Source organism: Amaranthus tricolor, chromosome 6 (assembly GCF_026212465.1).
Source record: "Amaranthus tricolor cultivar Red isolate AtriRed21 chromosome 6, ASM2621246v1, whole genome shotgun sequence".
Lineage (NCBI taxonomy): Eukaryota > Viridiplantae > Streptophyta > Magnoliopsida > Caryophyllales > Amaranthaceae > Amaranthus > Amaranthus tricolor.
In genome coordinates, this window is record NC_080052.1 from 26653256 (window position 1) to 26676392 (window position 23137).

General features: G+C 33.1%; 1 protein-coding gene and 1 long non-coding RNA gene across 2 annotated transcripts; one reads left to right on the top strand and one right to left on the bottom strand.

Annotated features, from left to right (window-relative positions):
* LOC130814743 (uncharacterized) lies at positions 1–4608 on the bottom strand. Its single transcript, XM_057680921.1, has 2 exons — positions 3917–4608; positions 1–2444 (listed from the first exon to the last, which is right to left on the bottom strand). The coding sequence occupies exons 1-2, from the start codon at positions 4300–4302 to the stop codon at positions 2222–2224; spliced, it is 609 nt and encodes a 202-aa protein (XP_057536904.1). The 5' UTR covers positions 4303–4608; the 3' UTR covers positions 1–2221.
* Positions 4609–20124: 15516 nt separating this feature from the next.
* Positions 20125–22024, top strand: LOC130814744 (uncharacterized). The gene is made up of 2 exons (XR_009042482.1): positions 20125–20752; positions 21560–22024. It is a non-coding gene; the product is annotated as an uncharacterized LOC130814744 (long non-coding RNA).
* Positions 22025–23137: the final 1113 nt, after the last annotated feature.

Here is a 23137-nt window from a genome sequence, read left to right on the forward strand (position 1 = left end):
AAGTTGCAAATGATATTTATAGATATGGGTGAATTTCAAACAATTTCTTTGTTATCACTAACAAGTGTAAGGTTGCATATATCCGAGTATTTGACCTTCTAGCTCCCACCCTAAGTGGAAGTCACTTATATTAGCATTGAGGTTTGGGACAAGTCTAAGTGGTTTGGATCACGTCTGACTATACTCGAATCTAGACCCATTAATTTTTAGTGGTAATTATTATTCTTCATTTTTGCTGGTAAAATTTTGACTCTCTATCTTTCTTTCTCATTTTTCTTTCATCACATGACTTGAAATTCCATATTATCAGCATGGACCATTAATGTGCAACTAAAATGTTACATTGACCGTAAAAGCTTAAGGAAAAATGTTATCAGCATCCAATCCTCAAACTCCGTAGCCACTAATGGCATTGGGTAAATAAAATATCAGACAATTAGCCAAAAATTGAAGACATAAAGTTTAGTGAGCTAAAAGAGCTTGCCAAGGAAAGAGGACTCTAAGGTTATTCCAAACTAAAAAAGAGTGAGCGTGTACACCTATTAAAGTCCTAGGTAAGTGTCTATAACCATGTCATATAATTGCTAATCTCCTCATCGATCACAAATCAAGAAAAATAAATTATAATGTTTTTGGGTCATTTTAAATGAATCACTAAAAAGCAAATTAATTGGCAAAGGGCAAATTATATCACAGTGGTCCTTAACTATTGACTTGTCCCCTATGGTTCATGTATTTTCATTTCAAAGTTAACCCTATAAGTAGATCTCTTGTTGTAGGTGTTATATGGAGTTTTCTTCTGTTCTGTCCTTTACTTCATACACTATTAATTTGTTATGGACAAATATTTACTTCTCATTCCAGTACTTTCCATTGTGATCCATTAATACTCTGATAATGAAATCTAATGTATTGTTGTGGACTGTGGGGATGCATTGATGCTCATTTGTTGAGATGGTCCAGTATTGGTGCATTCTTTTTAGGTCGACATCATAATGTATTACCCTGTTTTTTAGGAATGTATCTTGTTTTTATGTTCATGTTCATTTCTTGACATGATAAAACACATACATACATATAACCCATAACATGCAGGATTCGCAACTTAGTACTTCACCGGTGAGATAGGCGAAGTATCTTTCAAACAAATTTTACGAATAAGGGATAGAAATGAATGTCGAGGAAGCTTGTGGGGCTCAAACGACCACAAATTGTTTTTAAAATATGAAAATGAAACACTTATGGTGAAGTGACGTAATAAGAAAAATGGGATACAAATTTGTGCTGAGATGGAGGGTGTATAAAAACGAATATAAAGCATGTAGGACACATCCTGAGATTCCAACATCAATCCTCAAAATAGCTATTACCATAATCACAAATTCTTGTGAGATTATTTTTGGTTTGGTTGGCTCATAAAAGAAAATGCAGAGTATGAGTAGGTATTAAGCTTTAATGGATTGGGCCTAAAAGAGGTCTTTCAAAAAGACGGTCTCTCAGAAGACCGACTATAAAATATAAATATATTTGATTCTCAAGTTTTTACATACCAATTGTCCTATTTAGTTTTTACATACCAATTGCTTCATATTGCCAAAAATATGCTTGAAATAATCCACATAGCAATAATCAATTTGCAAAATTGCCCATCTTTACATACTTTGTTTATATGCTGATTCCAAATGTAATCCATGATGTGATACCATAACAATGCAGTTGATCTAAACAACCTATCTGATAATTTGACATTGGCAACAACTCAATAGAAGAGTTATTGAGCATGGTACAAGATAAGTTCTTTGTAGACCATCTCAACTTGGTTCGGATAATCATAATCTTAGTTTTAAAAGATGCGAGGTATCTTAAGACGCAAGGGCTCGATCCTCGAAGTACAAGTTAGGCTTTGACACATGCATAAACCTTTAAATATGATACGTTTTTAAAAAAATCAAAGAAAACAAACAAAAAAAAGAAATATAAAGACATTAAAACTCACATCGACCAGATGAGCCTTATTAAAGCGCCAACGGTGTTCTAAGAGGCTCGTTCAGACGACAACTTCATATCAAAGCGCCCAACGGCCCCATTCATTGCTTGTGCGCCCAAAACTAATGGTCAGTTCAAATAAATGTAATATAATATACATCACTATACAATTAAAATTACAAGAAGCTCAACTAGATTTATTAAACGGAGAAGAACAAAATGTAGGTTTTTCCTATCAAAACATGTTGATACGGAAAAACCAGGGCAGTACAAAGGCGATAACCAAACAGGCCATAAGGAAGTTGCACAAGGGTTGTCCATGCCAACAACCTTCAGCATTGGTGTCGGACGAGTCACCGGCGTTGCCATTGGTTCTTCCATCTTTCCATTCTTCCATGAAGCTCTCGTTCCCCACCCCTCTTACATTATTTGCTATCTCTCCACATATTTCACAGACCCTACATTAGGACACAAACAGTTTAGGCTTCAGAATATTGTATTTGTTGGGTAGGAGGGATGTTTCTTGGAATCCCACTTGTTTACTAATACCATTTTCTCCACGAAAATAGGGTCCATTATACATGTGCACGACAACAATGCCAAGGCTCTAATAAAAAATATAAACTCGGCTATACAAACTAGCAATAGATAAGATTAGAGTATATAACATATTCTGAAGCCTTAACCATAAGTTTAAACTTTTGGTTGAGTTGAATTCTTAATATGATATCAAAGCCAGATGACAAAAGGTTACAGGTTTAAATCTCAACTACCCATCAATCAAAGTGGAATATTCAGCACCAATTATCCGGATGTATCACAACAGGGTTCTTTTTATATATTATTTCATTATATTGTCCACATTGGATCAATATGTAGTTACTAATCTTTTATTTCATCAAATTTTAAAACCGATGACACTTGAACCATTGACATTGTTGGCGGTTCTTACTTGTAAAGACGGAAGACCTGACATTGCAGTGGTGCTATTCCTTTATTTTCCCACTTTCTTCTGACATTGCATTTTAGTTAGTTACCGCTATGTTTTTCTAAAATTGCTACTAATACTTTAATAATAATATTTTTTCTCATAATATATCCACAATAAATAGCAATCTTAAAGTGGATGATTGAATGATTGCCAACAGAATAACCCTAAATTGGGAATTTGATTTATTTGGGCATTATTTTGACAAAATAATCTGCATTTGCTTTATTATATTTACTTTATCCTTTTAAAATTATTACCGATAGTGATACTAATTCCTAAATCTAAAATGGCATCTTAAGGAAGAAATAGTGATAATGATGGTATTGACAATTAGAACCTCATACTTCAAATTAACAAAAAAAGTCACACATCTACCTCCACATAAACTAAACACCTAACTTTTATGTGATTGTCTAGCATCAAAGTGGCAACTTTTAATAAATAAAAATGGCAACTTTTAGCTTACTTGCTAAGAATATAAACAAAAGATAGCCATTATCAAAATTCTCAAACAATACCCACTACTCAAAAAAAAAAGTCAACAATACCTTTTTGATCCATAATAAACATTTTTAACAAGTTAGAATCAACAAATCCTCATAAGAAAACAGCAAAGATTCAGTTAAATGGTCGAAAACTTTCCCTATCACCCTCTCCTTGCATATAGCGATTTTATACCATATCTCGAGTTAAAGAAGTTTAATCAAAATAATTTGTTATTGAACTTGTACACAAAAAGACCCACATAAAAAAAGTCGTTGGCTAGACACAAATCCGATGAAATTCTAAAGATCAATTAGTATTAGGAGGACTAGTTCATCAAGTATATATGTCGGTCAACCTCTCTCTGATTCTTCGATAAGAGATCACAAGTGGGTTATTTACCGACAATCTACTTCCTAAAATAAAAATAAAAAAGTAAAAAGAAAAAATAATTACCTATTTCCTTTGAGCTTGAACCAAGCCTCAGCACAATAAGAATGTGAAACACTAAGTTCACCTTTGCATCCACATCCAAGCACTATAAGATCAGTTTTTGCTGCAAAAAAAGCTAACTTCCAGGGCTGTTCAGAATTTAAATGACATATTCTACAAACTTTTTCATCACAAATTTCTTCATCCCCACATTTTATATCAACAACCCATGATTTATTTTTATTAAAATAATTTGTTTCAGTAATAACTCCAGTTGCACAACTCTCCCCTGAATCACTGGATCTATTTTCAGAATTTCTAACAACACTTTCTTCCTGTAAATCTGGTGCGACTTCTGGTATTCCAATCACTGTTTCTGGAATTCTTGCATCATTTTTTGTACCCAACATTTTTTTCTTGGATTATTTACATAAATTGCAAAATTTAATATTATGGAAATGGAAACAGAAAATTTAAAATAACCCAAAACTCCAACATGAACAAAAATAAAAATTTTGGATTATTTGACTATTACTAAAATAAGAAAATAAAAAGATAAAGAAATTTTCTCTGCAGATGTACTCTGTCTCTCTAGAGTATAGTCTTACTTTGTACCTAGGATTTTACAAAAGATGGGTGTTATTAACTTGTTTACCTCATTTATCTGCGGCAAGTCTTAGGTGGGAGAATATTGGATGGTAATCAAATGAAGTGGGACCGTATTAGTTTGGCCGGTTCGCCTCTTAACTTATTTTTATTGTTTTTAAGAAAAAATTAACATTAATAATTTACTCCCTCCGGTTTTTTTTTTATCTTTCATTTTAGGTTTTTCACACATATTAAGGAAGATAAAATATTTGTGTTGGAGTGGGTATTATTTTAATTAAATAGCAGTGTGAAATAATGATTGTATTGGAAAAATGAGGTTGTAGTGCGTATTATTTTGTAGTAGTGTGAAGTAATGATTGTATTGGAAATATGAGGTTGTAGTGAGTATTATTTTAATTAAATTAGTAGTGTGAAGTAATGATTGTATTGAAAGTATGAGAGAGAAAATAATCAGAATAAAAAAAGGGTACATTAAAAGAAAAGGGGGGTTTTAAGGGGTAAAAGTGGGATAAAAACTTTCTAAAAATAGAAAGTATTCTAAAATGGAAGAACTTTTAAAACTACCCATTATAGTAATGTGGAAGATCAAAAAAGAACGGAGGAAGTAACTTTTTGCACGTCAATAATTTTGTTTTGGATTATTTCTTGATAATTTAATATTTGTCTTTGGTTCTTTGTGGAGAATCCAAAACTTTGTATTAATTTGTTGAGAGTATATTCTATGATTAACCATTATTATTAATAATATGGTATGTTGTAGACAAATTTATAATAACGATTAGATTAATAAAAAATGTTTAAAAGGTGAGATTATTCATGATTGATGGATGCAATATTGGATTATTAAGGTCAATTTTTCTTTTTTTAAATCATCATCAATTTTAATAGTAATAGATTTTACGGTCTATTTGATTTTTAGTAATAAATACTCTGAATGATAATGAAAAGTTTATTAATTTTGATTATGTTTGTTCTATTTTATTCATTTCATTTTTTTTCTTTAAAATCATTTTAATATTTTTTCATTTTTTTCTTTAAAATCATTTTAATATTTTAGCATTTGGAGTAGTAATAGAAAATTTTGAAAAAAACTTTTTATGATTAAAGTTTCATCACTATGTAAATGATATGGTGCAATTTATGAAATATTTATACTTTTTTCATTTCATTATACTTACTGCTGAAAATGATATTTGCTCACACAACAAGTTATAATCAGGTGCGAGTATTTCAGAATGGAAAAAGTAGTAACAAACCATTTGCTTCGGTTTGCATTTTGGGTTGTAATATTAACTTACTATACCCTCAATCTGCATTATCTCAAAAAAAAAAATGTCCTCAATATGTATCAATTTTTATTTTATTGTCACGCTTATTTTGCATCATTTTCTTATCTAGAATTTTATTTTACTATCTTCTTTTAATCTCTTTCTATACAATTTAATTTCTCTTTTCATTTTATATCACATTGTGACATTTCATGACTATTACACATTTCTAAACTATCTTTAAAAATAACTTTATTTCTCTGTGATGCACTTTAGTATTTAATATATAATTTTTTTTATTTTTTGTAATGAACTTTTCATATACTCCACATTGAATGACAATATTATAGTAACATTTTTTTCTGTGAAATTTGAAAATTTTGCATTATTCTTTTCATATTTAGTGACATCTAATGCGTAATTATAATGTATTTTGGTTTCTTTTCTAAATTTCAAATGTTAATATAAAAAGAACAAAGAGAGTAGTTATTATATCCTCATTTCCATTTAATTGACACCTAATTTTGAGAATTTTCAATTTAATTCTCATATAGTTTTCTTTTTGTCGTAATCGACCGATTGACTTTAAACATTTGATTTAAAATTAACCCACTAATTCGAATTAATATCTCTAAAAATTTTATATGTCCAAATAAATTTAACAAGACTCACATTAATGTATAACTCAAAAAAAAAAAAATCAAAGTTAAATTATTATTTTTTTTTTGGAAATGGAGAAAGTATTTAGTAGAAGTAGCACAAAAAGGTGTGAATGGAATCACGGTGGAAGAAGTTTAATGTAGGTAAAAAGACGTCATTAAATATGCAATTATAAGAGTTATGTGGATCTTGTGAGTCGTTACATCAATCAAAAGGGAGTTGTCATTCATATGCTCCTCAATCCTTCATTTATGATTTATATTTGATCATCATCTCTTCCCTTACTATTCTACTTTTATTTAAGTATAATCCAACCTCATTTTGACAATTGCTTTGGCCCACCATGTGCCTTATTTGCGTTTTAACAATGCATGTATTATCATATTTTAAAATACTTATAACTCATTATTGCAATATGTTGTATAAAAAGGTAGGTATTATAAAACAAAATAAGTATTACTAATGTCCATTTGAATTTGTTCTAATTAATTAAAAAAGCTTTCACAAAAAATATTGCAAACTCAAAGGGACAAATTAGTGTTTACAAATTACAATACTATTCGATAATAAATAAAATAAAATACAAACTAAATTGTGTAAATAAAATTAAAAGAGTGTTAAACTATATAGATAGAATAAAAAGAAGTTGGTGAGGTGATGAGTCTATTTTCAAATAAAAAAATAATGTAAAATGACTAAAAACTCAAAATAAAAAAATAATAATGCAAATTGAATTGGAGAGGGAGTATTCTACAACTTTGAAAAATAGAGTTAAAAATTCAATCTACGTATTCTAAAATTAAACTAAATTATGTTAAATTTGTTTTTGTTTATAAATTATATTTTAAAAAAATCAAAATCAAAATCAAATTAATTCGATTATAATTTCAATCTAATCTAAACCTAATCAATCAAATATTCAACTATAAACCAGTAATATAAATCGAAATAAGAAACCAAAATAATGGTTTAACCCAATTTACAAAGAGAGCTAATGTTTAAATTTGGAATAAGATTTCAATTTTTAGTCACCGCGATTTAAACTTAATCTAAATTAAAATATTCTGATATAGGGTTACAATGAGGGGTGTAGTTTTAGACAATTGAATTTAAGAATCATTGACCTAATCTTAACTTAATTGGTGGCTTATATGTAAGCAGCCATACTAATAGGGTTATTAATTAGGATCATCCAATAGAAGACAGCTTATTCTATGATTGATTTTATTTGATTTTAGTGTTTCGAAATAATTGTTCGTCCATGGTGAAATTTGATGTTAGATTCATTTGGCTGTTTGAAATTGTCATTTTGTCGATGGGACCTTATTGTCATTCAATTATTCACATTTTTGTTTATGCATTCAGAAGTTTATGATAAGCAATCTGGAGGAAAAAATGTAAATCATCATAAAAAGACAAAAAAAATAATAATAAAAAAACAAATTAAAAAAGATGAATTAAATTAACAAAACTCTCATCCTATCAAATCCTACCACATAAGAGTGATTTGTTAACCTAACAAATAACCGTTATTTACTTAGAATTTCTCCTATCGAGGAATAGTTCTAACATGTGCAAGGTTCTTGACCTAGGGCCGATTTTTAGCCTATTTCAGGTAACTGATTGTTCAGGGCCCAAAAATTAAGAAACCTTAAAAATTAAAAGGTGTTGTTGAAGTCCGGTTCTAAACAACACTTTTTAAGTGATTTGCTTGTACACGTTTTATATTTGAATTAATTTTTGAATATAAAGTTACAATACATTTTGTTTTAAAATATTTCTCTTAAAGTGGAAAAATTTATCTTTTGATATAATAAAGAGCCCTAATTTGAAAGATATCGTAAAAATAAATAGGGTCTCCAAAATATTTGCTCCGCCCCTATCTTCGTATTGCATTGACATCTCTAAATTAAAAACTCTTAAGATTAGCTTGCATTACATTTATTTTACTTTAACTATTGTTTGTATGGAGTTAGAGTCAGGGTTCAAGGGGAGGAGGGTAACAGACAGATCATACTCGTGTCCTGTAACACCCCAGAATTTTCGACCCCTTAACGAAACCAAAACCGTAAAGGACGGGAGGAAATTCGGGTGTTACATAAAAGAAAAGGAAAAGAATTTAGATAAACGTTAAATATTAACTTTAAAAAGGTGAGTGGAAATTTTGGCAGCACTTCCTTAAAACTGTGCGCCTTTGAAGAAAAACAAAAGTTAATTTAGAAACTAATAAAGTAAAGGCACCAACGGCCTATCAAAGCTATGTCACGGCGGAATGATTCGTCGCCGGCTTCTCAAATCAACATGCCAAGCATGGATCGTGGTTCCAGTGTCGACGTTTGCGTTTTAAAAAGACTTAACTCCTTAAGACCATACAGAGTTATAAACTACGCAGCGGAAATACAAATATACGAGGGAGGACGCAAGGCCTCATAACAAAACATATACAATCAAAGTTTACAAAAGATAACAAAAACTACAAAATCGAAAGATAGCGGTATGACACAGGGTATGCTTCACCCTCATCACTCTCCCCAAATGCAATGCAATGCAAAAGACGCTCCAGTACCTGCTACGCTTGTCTATGATCCCCTGCTGCTTGACATTAGACCAAAGGCCAATGTGTCAAAGCAGGACAATCATAGAAAGTCATTAACAAACAAACATAAACACAAACAAGTACACGTCAGTAACTAGCATCAAATATAATAAGGCCAACTACTAGATAGCATTATATCATAAAACAACATAAGATTATTTCATAAAACGCAAGCACAGATAGTAACCATTTATCGGCCACTTATACTTCTTAATTTCATTACGTGCTTTCCAACCCGAACCATGTGCTCTTGGGTAGAATGCAAGTCTTCACGCTCCTCTTTTCAAACATAAACTCTTGCAAATCACGCATAGTTTAACTCGACCAAGGCATTAACAGAATACATAACACATGACCTTATAGAGCTTGTCTATCTTAAGGTAAGTGTGATCATAGTCCGTAATACCCTTGAGGTAACTTAACTTAGGCACACTTCTCACTAGCATAAACTATTCTATCAATAAGTAGATGTTCTATCAATGAGTAAATATTCTATCAAAGAGTAAACGTTCTATCAACGCGTAAGCTTTCTACCAAAGAATGAACCTTCTATCATTAAATAACTTTCAATCAAAGAATAAACTTTCTATCACTAAATAGTTTTCTATCAGTGGATCTTTTCTCTACTTCCTGGCATAGTGACACGGCCAAGGGCGTTATCGGCCACCCGACGCCCATGGCAAAGTATGAGCTCTTGCCCCCTCCAGCTGACCCTCCCGGGTCCTACCTTCGGAAAAAACTAACATACTGGGGTACTAAACCAGTGAAGAGGCCACCATGTTGGGGTTTGCAAGGCCCGCATGGTAACACCTCGGTCAAGAGGCGTTATCGGCCACCCGGCGCCCAATGACCCAAGCATGCTCATACCCCCCTTACGGTGGTCCCGTCGAACCTCACCTAGGGGACTACTAAAACAACCGGACATAATCCAGTTGAGTCACGCCAGCTAATCATAATCTAGTACCTTATCAGATGGGAATAACTTCCACTCTCAACTATTAATGGGCGCCCTGAGATAGCAACGCTCCAAAACCCACTGAGCCACTCAATAGAATATGAAATTCACCTATAACGGAGTCATTCTAACTCCAATTAAGGCATAATCTAATTCTTAAATAAATAAGGAGGTGGTTCCCGCCTTCTATTAACACTCTCATTCTCTAAACTATTCTAAGCACAAGGATTTCATAGTCGATAGCTCTTCATATAAAGTGTACTCACTAGTACTTCATATTTTCGATACAAGGCATACTATCAAAATAAACAATAATGTCTTAAAGAAAATTGCATATAAGGGTTATTACTGCGTGTACGTACCTGTAAGCGTCACTGCACGATCAAAAGTCACAAAATCACCCAACTAAGGCTCTACTTTCCTCTTACGAAATGGGCACCTATATAAGTTATGAGTAGAACTAATAAGTTCCCTTAACTACTTTGACATACCAAACTAAATACCAAATTAACCGCTATCACCCATTCAACATGAGTTTCCGATTACTTTAGCACGCGCACAACTCATTCAATACAAGTCAAAATCATTGACTCAACACAGTATAAGTCTTTCCATCAATTTAAAGTAGAAGTATGTGTGAATCATTTCTTTACATTAACTAATTTTGAGCATATCGGCTCGCGTTACCCAAAAATAACTAATCACAACTAAATCTTACAATTTTAATATAATATTAATATAACGATAAAGCAAATCTTAGAGTTATCATATCGGGATATCACTTGTTGCATTCTCCAAAGCTATTAAGAACTATAATCAAAACAACACGACAAATAACTTTAGCAACCATCGACGATAAGTTGACATTATGCTCTTGGCTTACCAATATCATGTATCTATAACTTAAATAACAACCTAATAAGGGTATTTGTAATTTACAACAATCAAACCATAACAATTAGTAACTATTATTCCCAATTTAATCAATCGAAATCACTTTCATAGTCAACTAACATCATCACCATTACTAATTATTCACAATAATAACCAATCGAACAAATCTTAAAACAACTTTTAAAGTTATTTAATCAATCATCACCAAAATATAGTATAACACACACATCATCGGTAATTTCATCTCTAAATCCAAGCCCTAATCGTTTCGTGTTCAAAGATAACACTTAATTACTACCCATACTAAGATTCAAAGAAACTAATACAAATCAACACACAACCCATAATTTCAATCACACTTCAAACCCTAAGTCATAAACATGTTTAATTCATCAATCAAATTCTTACCCACAAAAAGATTCAATGAAAATAACACAAAAATCAACACCTCACTCATAAACTTCATAAAACTTCAAATAAAACTAGAAATTAATTGGAGAAAAGAGAAGAGATGGCTCACAATGGAGAAACTAGAAAAGGGTGAGGGTATAGGTGGTGTTGTGGTGCTGGTGGAGCACGAAGGTGGACAGCCTGTGGTGTGCCAGACACGGCTGCTGCTGTGGGCACCTCCAAGAAACGCAGCTGCTGCCGCCTGCTGCTTGGGTGAGTCACGGTCGCTGCCAGCTGCTTGGGGTGAGTCACGGCTGTTGCAGGGAAAGGGAAGGTGCTGCCGGCTGCTGTCCTTGGTGGCTGCGGAGGCTCAGCAGTGAGTGAGAGGGAGTGAGAGAAAGAGAGAAGAGAAGGAAGGGAGTGACGACTAACGGCGTGATTCTTGGAGGGAGGGAGTTATATCCCCTTAAAACCCTAACTCATCCTATTTATTAATTTATACACTTATTTATTTATTTGTTTACCTAGGTTCATCTTTTTGCGAGGTTCAACTAAGAACTCACCTTCGTGTGCTCACACATTTTAATAAAACCTCTTTATTTAGAAATCGCGATTGTATTTTTTTAATATAAATATATGTCAATATTTAAATTCGTATATGAAAGGAATTTATTAAAACTACTTCAAAATTAATTTAATATAATTATAAAATACCCAAAAGTCATTAAAATATTAATTAATGACGTCAGAAAATCTCGGGATGCTACATGTCCCCTCCAAGGAGAGGACATGAGAAATGCGTGCTCTCAAATTTTTTTTCTGGAAGAAAGAAAATTCCATTAATTCCAATAACCAAGATCAAAAGAAAGCCAAGCATAGCCTCAAGAGGAAATTAATCGACTACTAACAAATCTTGGTATAATCTAATAGTCTTTTGGGGAAGAGACTTTTAATACGGGAACAAATACTATGCTTGTGCTCTTTAACGACAGCATCTGGTGTAGGAACAAAAGACTGCCAAACACAAGTATTCCTAGCCTTCCAAATCTAATAAACCAGGCTACAAATGGAGGCGATAGCTAACTGCTTCTTGGGTTTTGAAACTTTCCAAGAGTCAAGGTATATGGTAGAAAGTTTCCTCATACAAAGTCGAATCCCCAACCATGCCAAAAGAAGAGACAAGCAATAAGAGCTAAACTTACATCCAAAGAATAAGTGCTCAATGGATTCTTTACTGACATGGCACATAGGACAAGACTCATCATCAAGAACACCCATAATCTTTAATCTATCTCTGATCTTCAACTTACCAAGCATAGCTAACCAAAATATATATCTATGCTTTGGGATCGAAGCACGCAACTAGACCATTCTACTCCATCTAACTGATTGAGCTGTGCTAATAAACTCCTTGTACACATCCTTGATCACAAAGCTATCTTTGTTAAGAAACATGTGCAACTGTTCCTTAACCTTACACAATTTCCTTAGTGCCCAGCTTGCTGTTGAAGGAGGGTTAAATAGCCGCCAATCACCACCTTTGGTGTATACACCATGGACCCAACGAACCCAAAGAGATTCGCTCAACCTACTAATATGCAAAGCCGTTTTCCCAATAGCAACCACATTCCAAACTTCAAGGTTTCTAATACGCAAGCCACCCTCCTTTTTAGGTCTACAAATGTGTTCCCAATTAACTAAACTAGGTTTAGTATTGCAATAATCAGCATTCCACAAATAGGCTCTACGTACAACATTAACCTTCTTAATCACCATTTTAGGTAAAATGAAGATCTGACACCAATAAGTTGTTATACTCATCAGAACAACATTGACCAATTGAAGTCTAGCAGCATAAGAAAGATTTTTCACCATCCATCCTCTAATTCTAAAGGTCATTTTGTCTACCAGTGGATCACAGTCAGCAATGGAGAGCCTCTTAGAGTTGAGAGGAATATACCCAAAGGGAGCCGAGTAGAATCCAGAATGATTTGTTGTTGAATAGTAGTAATCCCAGCAAGGTAGATAGCAAACTTAGAAAAGTTTGCTTGGAAGCCTGAGGATTGAGAAAAGACTTGCAAACAATGGCAAAGAGTCTGGATCAAAGAGAGCTCACCCTTACAAAATAACATCAAGTCATCAGCAAAACATAAGTGATAGAGCTTGGTAGATCTGCATCTAGTATGGAATTTGAAAGCCCCTGCACCACTAGCACGGTGAATCAATCGTGTGAGATACTCCATACCGAGAACAAAAAGAAGAGGGGACATTGGATCTCCCTGTCGCAGACCACGTTGAGTATTCAAATATTTCAAAGGGTGACCATTGATAACCAAGGAAAAAGAGGCAGTGGACATACAAGTATAAATGATCTTCACAAAATGAGAGGGAAATTCAAAAGTCACTTGTATATCCTTAAGAAAGTGCCACTCCATAGTATCGTAGGCTTTCCTTAAATCAACCTTCATCAGACAACTTGGGGTGCAGTTCTTCCTAGAATAATGACAAACAATCTCTTGACATAGAAGAATATTAATGAATAATACTGCGACCCTGAACAAAAACACCCTTGATTAGGGCTGATAATAGAGTTGAGCACCAAAGAAAGTCTCGAGCAAATAAGCTTTGAGATACATTTATATATGGTATGACAACAAGCAATGGGTCTTTAGTATCCTGGAGAGGTAGGATTAGACACCTTGGGAACCAATGTGATAGCCGTACAGTTCCATTGCTTTAAAAGCTTCCCAGAGATAAAAAAAAGTCTGAACAACTTCAAAAAATCATCACCAACAACAGACCAAGCTGCTTTATAGAACTTGCTATTATACCCATCTAGACCAGGGGTCTTATCCTCAGGAATACTCCAAAGAGCAGCCTTAATCTCCTTCTAAGAAAACCTCAAATTCAAGATATCCTTGTGTTCCGTGGATAAAAATGGGCCAGAATGAACCACCTGCATATTGATTTTCTTCCTATTCTCCATAGGTTTGCATAATAGATCATAGTAGAAGGACAAAAAACGTATCATGGATAATAGTAGGATTGCTCACCAAGAAACCATCAATGAGCAAAGAGTTAATGGTATTAGTGATCCTTCGCTGCCTGATACTCTGATGAAAAAATTTGGAGTTGTCATCTCCGTACTTAAGCCACTAAAGTTTACCAATCTGCTGCATGTAGGTAGCATAGTCAGACTTCGCTTGTTTAAGAGCAAGAGTCGCGTTAACCTCTTCCTGAGCATAAGAGGGATTAAAAGTATCCAAGTGCAGGGAATCTTAAATGCAAGCAAGAGAGACCTCAGCTTGAAGAAGAGCTTCTTTGGCAGAGACCTTATTAAGTTCAACACGAAGAATACGCTGCAAAAGATGCAATTTAGATTAAATTTGAAAACTCAGATGTCCATGCACCTTCTGACTCCAAATCTTCTCAACAATAGGAATGAATTGGTCTTTCTGAGCCCAATGATTGCAAAATTTGAAGCTACTTCTCCTTTTGCTACATTTGAAGAAACTAAGAAGCATAAGGGTATGATCAAAGGTTCCCTCAGGAAGAAAACAAGCTTCAATATTAGGCCAAATACCCTCCCATTCCTCATTGCAAAGCACCCTGTCAATCTTACTAAAAATACGGTTGTCGCCTTCACGCTTATTAGACGAAGGGAAGAAATGACCAATATATTTCATATCTTTCAAGCCACACTCAAACATCATTGCCTCAAAGGCTGAATCTCCTTCAATGTAACTAGTCTCCCAGTTCTTTCAGAGAAATGAGCTACACAACTGAAGTCACCAAGAACAATCCATGGCTTCAACATATGATCAACAATATCAACAAGCTGCTTGAACAAAAACTCTCTCTGAGGAGCCTCAGAAGCACCATACAAAAAAGTACAATAAAACTGCTCACCTAAGAAAGGCTTGATGCAAGTACGGATCAAATGGCTACTACTAACCTCAATATTAACATGAAACAAATCCTGATTCCAACCGATGACAATACGACCCCCTTTATGCCAATAAAGGTTATGAGACAAACACCAATTGGGGCTAAGAGATTGGGAAAAGAGGTTAAGCCCCTGCCTCTTAAACTTTGTTTTAAGAAGGCCAAAAACACCAACATTATGAAATGAATAGTTCGAAGAACTTCGCTTTGTTTATTGATGTTATTGAGCCCCCTTACATTCCAAGCTAAAAGATTAGACATCGAAAGGATGGGATGACATTCCCAGCATGTGAGGTTGAGCCTCTACAGAGGTATCACCCTCAAGATCTTCAAGAAGCTCAACACCATTATTAGTCAAGACAACAGTGGCCTCAGATTATGTACCACCACCTTCTGACCTTGACCTACCCCTCACAACCTGGAAACCCTCACCAGCATCATCAAAGCTAGTCACAGGCACCTCCTGCACCACCTTCTGAGCAGGCAAAACAGCCTCAACCACCAGAACAGGAACCTCAAAAGTAGTAGGAGGCAGATCAACTTTGCAATTACTCTCTAAATGCCCAAGTTGCTGACAACGTGAACATAGAATAGGCTTCCAATCATAAAGAACCATGACCTCAATCAAATTATTCATAGCATCAGTAAAATAAACTTCCTCTGGGAATCCACCATCAATACGCATATCAATCAAAAGTCTAGAAAACATAAGCTTGTCAAAATTTAAGGTAGCATTATCAATACGAGGGACCTCACCAAGCATCCCCCCGATCTTCCTCATCCTAGATTCACCCCAATAAACCACATCCAATTTATGAAATCGAACCCAAACAAGAACAGAAGCAAGATCATTTTTATCATAAGACATTAACTGTTTCCAAGGTTTAACAAGAAATGGTTTCTGGTCAAACAAAATACCACTGGATGCACAAGCCTTAGGAACATCTTCCATAGCACTAAGCTTAACAAGGAATACACCACGATCCACCATACCTACCTTCTCAACCATGTTATCCTTCCATATTCGTTTGACAAACCCCTTAATAACGTGCAAGGGAAGGTTTGCCCCCAAAACAAAACCAACAAAAGAAGATTGCCAATATCTCACTTCATTTTCAATATCCTCATTAGAAATTTTAACAGGAGAGGAATGACGAGGAATATCTGTGCAGATTGGAGATTTAGCAGATTGCACCAATGGAAGAGTAGAATCAGCCGCCTTCCCACCAGATCCAGAACCATTCACCACCGCTGCCCAACTAGAATAGAGACACATATGAGACTCAACCAAAGCCGACTTAGGGCTCACCAGAGCATTTTCAAGTATCGAAGGTTCTGGGTTTTTCGAACCAGAAGATCGATTCTGAGCAGCTTGAGAACCAATTTTTCCAGTAGATGAAGCAGAAGAATGTTTAGAAGAAGAAGAGGAAAGAGATAAACGCTTCTGAGCAGGTCTTCCCCGTGGATGGCCTTGCCCTCGAGCCATGGCTGCTCAGAGAACTGAGCTTCGAGAGAGAAAGAAGAGAGAAGCGTTTCAAAATAACAATTGCGTGCTCTCAATTTATCTCCTAAATAAATAGCTTCCTGCAAAGAGATAGCTGAGTGACACACAACACATCTAAAAAAACACCTCCAGCTTACAACACATATCAAAACTGTAATTGAGAATTATGGTTTGTATGTAGGTCTCAAAATATAAAAAAATAAATTAATTAAAATATTTTGAGTGCATTGTTGCTTGGCCTCGATGTCCAACTATTGTCTTCTAAAAACATGTATTTTTGGCCAAGGGGAAGTACATTTGTTATATCAGCTACTTCATATGTTTGTGAAATTTTCTTATATACTTCAATTAATAGGTTGATTGTGTTTGTCTTAACAAAATTAATGATTGGGGTGCACCCAATGGCACATCACATGCATGAGGTTCAACAATAGTACAATACTTCTCTACTAGTACTAGAAGTACTATTGAATTTATCAAGTAAGTTGTATAATAAAGAACCTTTTCCCTAAATATAGCTTTTATAATAAATATTTTCAACTTTACGTTGTTCAGGAAATTATTTCCCTACATACTGTCCACATAAGACAATGCTGAAAATATTTTTTTCCCTTATCTTTTAGTAAACCGCCACTTCACAAAGTGGTTTTATTTGAAAATTAAATCAAACCGTCATTTGGAAAAGCATTTTGCATCAATGGGTTTTAATTTTTTAAAAAAATAATGCTATAGAAACCGCCATCTCAAGTGGCGGTTATGGTCAAGGAATAAAACACAGCAGCTTCATACTGCTTTCATTTGCTTCCTATATTATTCCTACCTTGCTCTTCTCTCTCGGCTGGAACCCTAAAAAAAATTAGGCTATATCTTTTATCAGAGAAGTTTCACGCCCAAATGTGGCTTTGAATGTTTCATGAAGTTCTCTAATAGATAAATTGTCCAAATTGATCTCATCCTTTATCAGAGAAAATTTAGGTTGGGAATCAGCAAATCCACTTTTGGTTATTCCATCATGATGATTTGAACTTGACTCCTCCAGAATGCTTCCAGCTACCTTCACAAGTCTATCCTGTAAGCTTGATATAGATGTGGGCAAAGAGTGTTGCATGAAACTTCCAGATTAATACCTCCTACCAATTGCAGGAAACTCACAATTCAACTTAAGCAAGAAGAAAGAACAAATTATCTGAATGCTAACAGTCATTGAACTATCTCTGAACCTTATTAACAAATTAATTAACCATTATCACATCAATACTATTTATAAATGATGGATAATTCACTTGCAGATTTTTAAGAATAAATGATGGATATTATTACAAAATTTTATCCCTAGATCAAACCGCCATTTGAAGTGGCGGTTTTCTTATTTAAAAAAAATTAAAACTCCCATGAACCACTGCTTCATGTGGCGATTTATGCTTTGCATCGAACCGCTACTATAGGTGGCGGTTTTGTGGAGCAGTTTTAAAAAAAAAAACATCAATGCCACGTAGATGTATTGTGGGAAATATTTTTCTAATCCACGTAAACTTGAAATATGTTATAAAAAAGCAATTTATAAAGAAAAGATCTATAATAATCAGTCCAGACACACATTATTTAATTTATTTTATGCAAAGACAGATGAATAAACAAAATTTTAAATAACCTTTAATTGTAATTGGTCCATGTACATATTAGCACTAGTGAAAGAACTCATCAATCCAACATGTGATACAATGTTATGTCTTAGATACTTTATATATTTATACTTTTGATGTTTTTACAATTTTACATATTTGTCAATATTTATATTTTAAATGAGAGAATTTTTTTATTTTATTTACTTTTCATGATTTATTTATTGATAGGAAAAAACTAATTTAATTCAACTGTATTTTACTCACTCGTCGACCCATGAGATAAATTTACGTATTACAAACGATGGGTTGTACTTTATAGTTAGTTTATTTTCATCGGCAATTGTTACGCATAATCTTAATAATAATTTAAAAATTTTAAAAATAAAAAAAATTATATTAAAAAATAAGAAGCTAAATTTTTTTTTTCAAACACAACCTTAAACCTAAAATTTTTTTACCCATAACCTTAATAACAATTTAATTTTTTAAAAAATAAAAAAATTAATATTAAAAATAAGAAGCTAAATAATATTTTTTTTCAAACACAACCTTAAACCTAAAATTTTTTTGCGAAATACTATTCAGTTCATTATTTTCTCATTAAGGTTACAAATTATTAAAAATTCAATATAAAGATCAAAAAATTTTATTTAGTACTGTTAAAGAATAGATCCACATATTAATAGAAAATTTACTCTTTAACTTTCGTAATTTTTAACTATTTTCCTACACAAATATATTATAATTTGAATTTTTTTAAATTTAATTAAATAATTTGCCGACTACAGTCTTAATGTTTAGCAATTTCGCAAATTACAGCCTCAATGTTAACTTTTTGCGAATTACAGCCAATAAAGCATCAAAGTTTATAGGTTCGAGCCAAAATACCGAATTTCGACCATTTTGACTTGGACCTGTAAACTTTGATACTTTGATGGCTGTGATTCGCAAAATATAAATATTAACGCTGTAATTCGCAAAAGTGCTACACTTTAAAACTGTAATTTGCAAATTATTCAAATTTATAAAATTTCATGATTGATACTATTAGTACATTTTTTATCAGATTCTGTTAGGTTGTAGTTAGATTCAATGTAGTTTCCTTCATTCAATTTTAGTAAGCAACAATGGTTTGACCCTAATGTCCCGTTTGGTTAGTGATACTAAATGTGGTAATGGGAACGATTTATAATGTAAAATTTTAAACTTTGGTCACAAAAAAGTTTTTTTGTTTACAAATTTTCATTACCATCTAATACCATCTTTACCAATGGTAATGCATTAGAATGAAATTTATGAAGAAAATTGAGATGATTGAAATTCGACAAGCATGACCATCAAGGTAGTAAGAGATTTTTTTAACTAAAATTACACTAGTTTTTATTCACATTACCACTGTTTATTACCACCTACCAAACGGACCGTAAGAGTTGCTTAGATTGATGATGGAACAAGATAGTCACCAATCAGCCTATAGTCACCATCAGAGTCAGCTCTATCACATAAGCCGCATGAGCAACGGTTTATAGCCTATTATTTTATGGGCCTAAAAAATTAATTTATCTGACTACCAGATAGTGTTTGATTTATTTATTTTTCTTTGATAATTATTCAATTTAGGTAACTAATAAGTAATTCTATTATTCCAATAAAAAAAGTACTTCTATTATTATTTTGTTGTATTTTGTTCTTTAATAAAGTTAGTAAAATCAATACCTTATTTAATTAATAAAAATAAAATAGTAGTTTATTATTACAAATGAACATACTGTAACACCCCGTGATTTTTTATATATATATCGTTATTATTTATATTATGAAGGTTCTTAGTGATTTTATAATTATATTAAATATTAAATTATATTGAATTAATTTAATCGATTACTTATATATATAAATAAATAAATAAAAGGATAACATATTTATAATAGAAATATACTTGTAAATACTATAATAAAGAGATTCAAATTAAATTAATATTTACATTAAAATTGTGAACACAAAATGAGGCCTCACTAAAACATTTTACCTAGAGGAGTTACGGTTTTATTTTAACGTGAGATTACTCCTTGCCATATATTTCAGAGGTGCCGCATAACTCCTTCCCTTTTCCATCCTTCTTCTTTCTTCCTTATCCTCCCTTCCTCCTTCCCTTGTTGTGCCGCCAACCAGCAGCACCGGCCACCCACGAGCAGCCGGAAGCCGCCGCCACCGTGAACAGAAGCCAGCTGCAGGAGCCGCAACTCCCTCCCACAACAGCAACCACAAGCTGTGTTTGAACCCAGCCATGTGTGCCGCCAGCAAGCAGCGGCTGAAGTAGCCGATTTTGTCCTCCCTCCAGCCGGTTTTGGGCCCTGTACCACCACCACCACTGTCTTTATTCACCTCTTCACCCTTTTGCTAGTTTTATCTTTGTGAGCCATCTCCTCTTCTCCTATTTGATTTCTTCTTATTTCCAATTGAAAATTTTATCAAAGTTTATGAGTTTTGTGTTGATTTTGTTTTACTTCTATTAAATCTTATTATGTATAAGAGTTTGATTGATGATTTGAATATAATTATAAATTAGGGTTTGGAGTATGAATGAGAATGAAGGATGTGTGCTTTTTTTTTTTTTTTTTTGATGTTTTACTACATGGAAACTTTGTTGTATTGAATGTTGGAGTTTTGTGGACACTATAATTTTCATTGTCATGAATTCAAGCATTCTTGTTGTCATGGTTGTTGGGTATTGTTGTTAACTATAAGTATCTCTTTAAATAGTCTATTAAATGTGGTTGATAAGTGTGGTTGATAAGTGTAGTAGTGTTAGTGGTTAGTGGTTAGTAATGTGTTTATTACGTCGACTGTGTTAGTGATTGTGGTGGTTGTAAAATGTTAGTAGTATTTGTTAGTTGTCATGTGGTTATTGTTTGTGTAGTAATATGGTGTCATTGTTGTTAATAGTGATTGACATTGTTGATCTTGTTTATTGTTGTCGTAAGTTGCGTAAATTTATGTTGTTGTATAACATAATGTTAATAGGTGGACGATAAACGGTTACCATCTGAAATCATCTTATGTTGTTGTATAACATAATGTTACCTAGTAGTTGGCCTTATTATATTTTATGCAAGTTACTGACGTGTACGTGTACGTGTTTGTGTTTATGTTTGATTGTTTGATGACTTTCTATGATTGTCCTGCTACGACACATTGGCCTTTGGTCTGATGTCGAGCAGCAGGAGGATCATAGACAGGCGTGGCAGGTATTGGAGCTTTTTTTGCAATGCATTGCATTGGGGATGGTGATGAGGGCGAAGCATAACCCTTGTCATACCGTTAGCTTCCGATTGTAGCTCTTGTTTATCTTTTGTAAACTTTGGTTGTATACGTTTTGTTATGAGGCCTTGTGTACTCCTTTGTATATTTGTCTTTCCGTTGCATAGTTTATAACTTTGTATGGTTTTTAAAGAGTTGAGTCATTTTAAACGCAAGCGTTGACACTAGAACCACGATCCATACTTGGCATGTTGATTTGAGAAGCCGGAGACGAATCATTCCGCCGTGGTGTGAGATTTTAAAGGCAATGATGCCTTAGATTAGTTTAATGTTTTTATTGTGCTAATTGCTCTACCACATGTTCGATTTTTAAGAGAAATGCTGTCGAAATTTCTACTCATAATTTCTTTTAAAATTTAATATTATCTTATTTATTTTATTTCAATGTAACATCCGAATTTCCTCTCATCTTTTGCAGTCTTGATTTCGTATAAAGGGTCTAAAATTCAGGATTGTTACACATACATGTTTGTACTCATATTTAATTTATCATAAAATCCTTAAAATTTCGTGGACGGCCCTAATCACTCCAACTTGAAAACTCTCAACTAGACGCCTCCAAAGCAAAAATTTATTCTCCCCTTCGTTGGCAAGTATATATGGAGCATAAAATCCATAAATTAACAGCAAAAGGTTTTTTTTCTCACACAAATGTTTAGGAAATGCGAACAATGTAGTTTTTCTCATGAAAATACCAAGTAGGAAAGTGGATCCACTAAGCCGATCTGTTTTATATGACATGTAAAGATACACAAGCAATCTCTCATTAGGTGTCAACCAAACTCTTTATAGACGTAGATGATTCTCATATACCGACTACGCTAAATAAATTATTTCTTATACTTCCTCCATTCTGAAATACTCGCTACATTTCTATTATTAACAGTATTCATTATTCAAGCTTATTTTATATACTGGATAATGTGTAAGAAAAAATATAGTCACGTACAATATTTGAAACGTCTAATTGCATACTTTTATCATATTATTTTTTTATATAATTTTTAGACATGTATAATTTAATATATAAATGATTAAAATAACGCATTGGATTGCATAAAATGTCAAATGCAACAAGTTTAGTGGAACGGAGAAGTATGATATTTCTCAATTATTTAAATCTAATTTGATATGATTTAATTCCAATAAAAATAACAAGTTAATCAACTTTGATCTGATTTGACTTGATATAATCTATACCAACAAAATGAGTAATAAATACTAGAATAAAACTAGCTTTATTTTTAGCTCTTACTACATCAAAATAGGTACAAAAATGTTGCCATACCAAATACCAATATACATCTCTATGTTCCTTAAAGAAGTTTTTATTTGTTATTTTGGGTGTTTTATTTATTGTTTCTATAAAGAATCTTTCTATTTATATCACAAATTTTGGATATAAATAACTTTGTTCATCCTCATTTTAATAAGTTAATAATGTTTATGGTCCCTACATATCTTTCACTAACTTCATT

What these genes read in the sequence shown, in the direction of transcription:
- LOC130814743 (XM_057680921.1), bottom strand. Translation starts at nt 4,302, where the DNA reads ATGTTGGGTACAAAAAATGATGCAAGAATTCCAGAAACAGTGATTGGA. An exon ending in TTCAAGCTCAAAGGAAATAG is followed by an intron (nt 2,445 to 3,916) that starts GTAATTATTTTT and finishes GTCCTAATGTAG; the next exon opens with GGTCTGTGAAATATGTGGAG.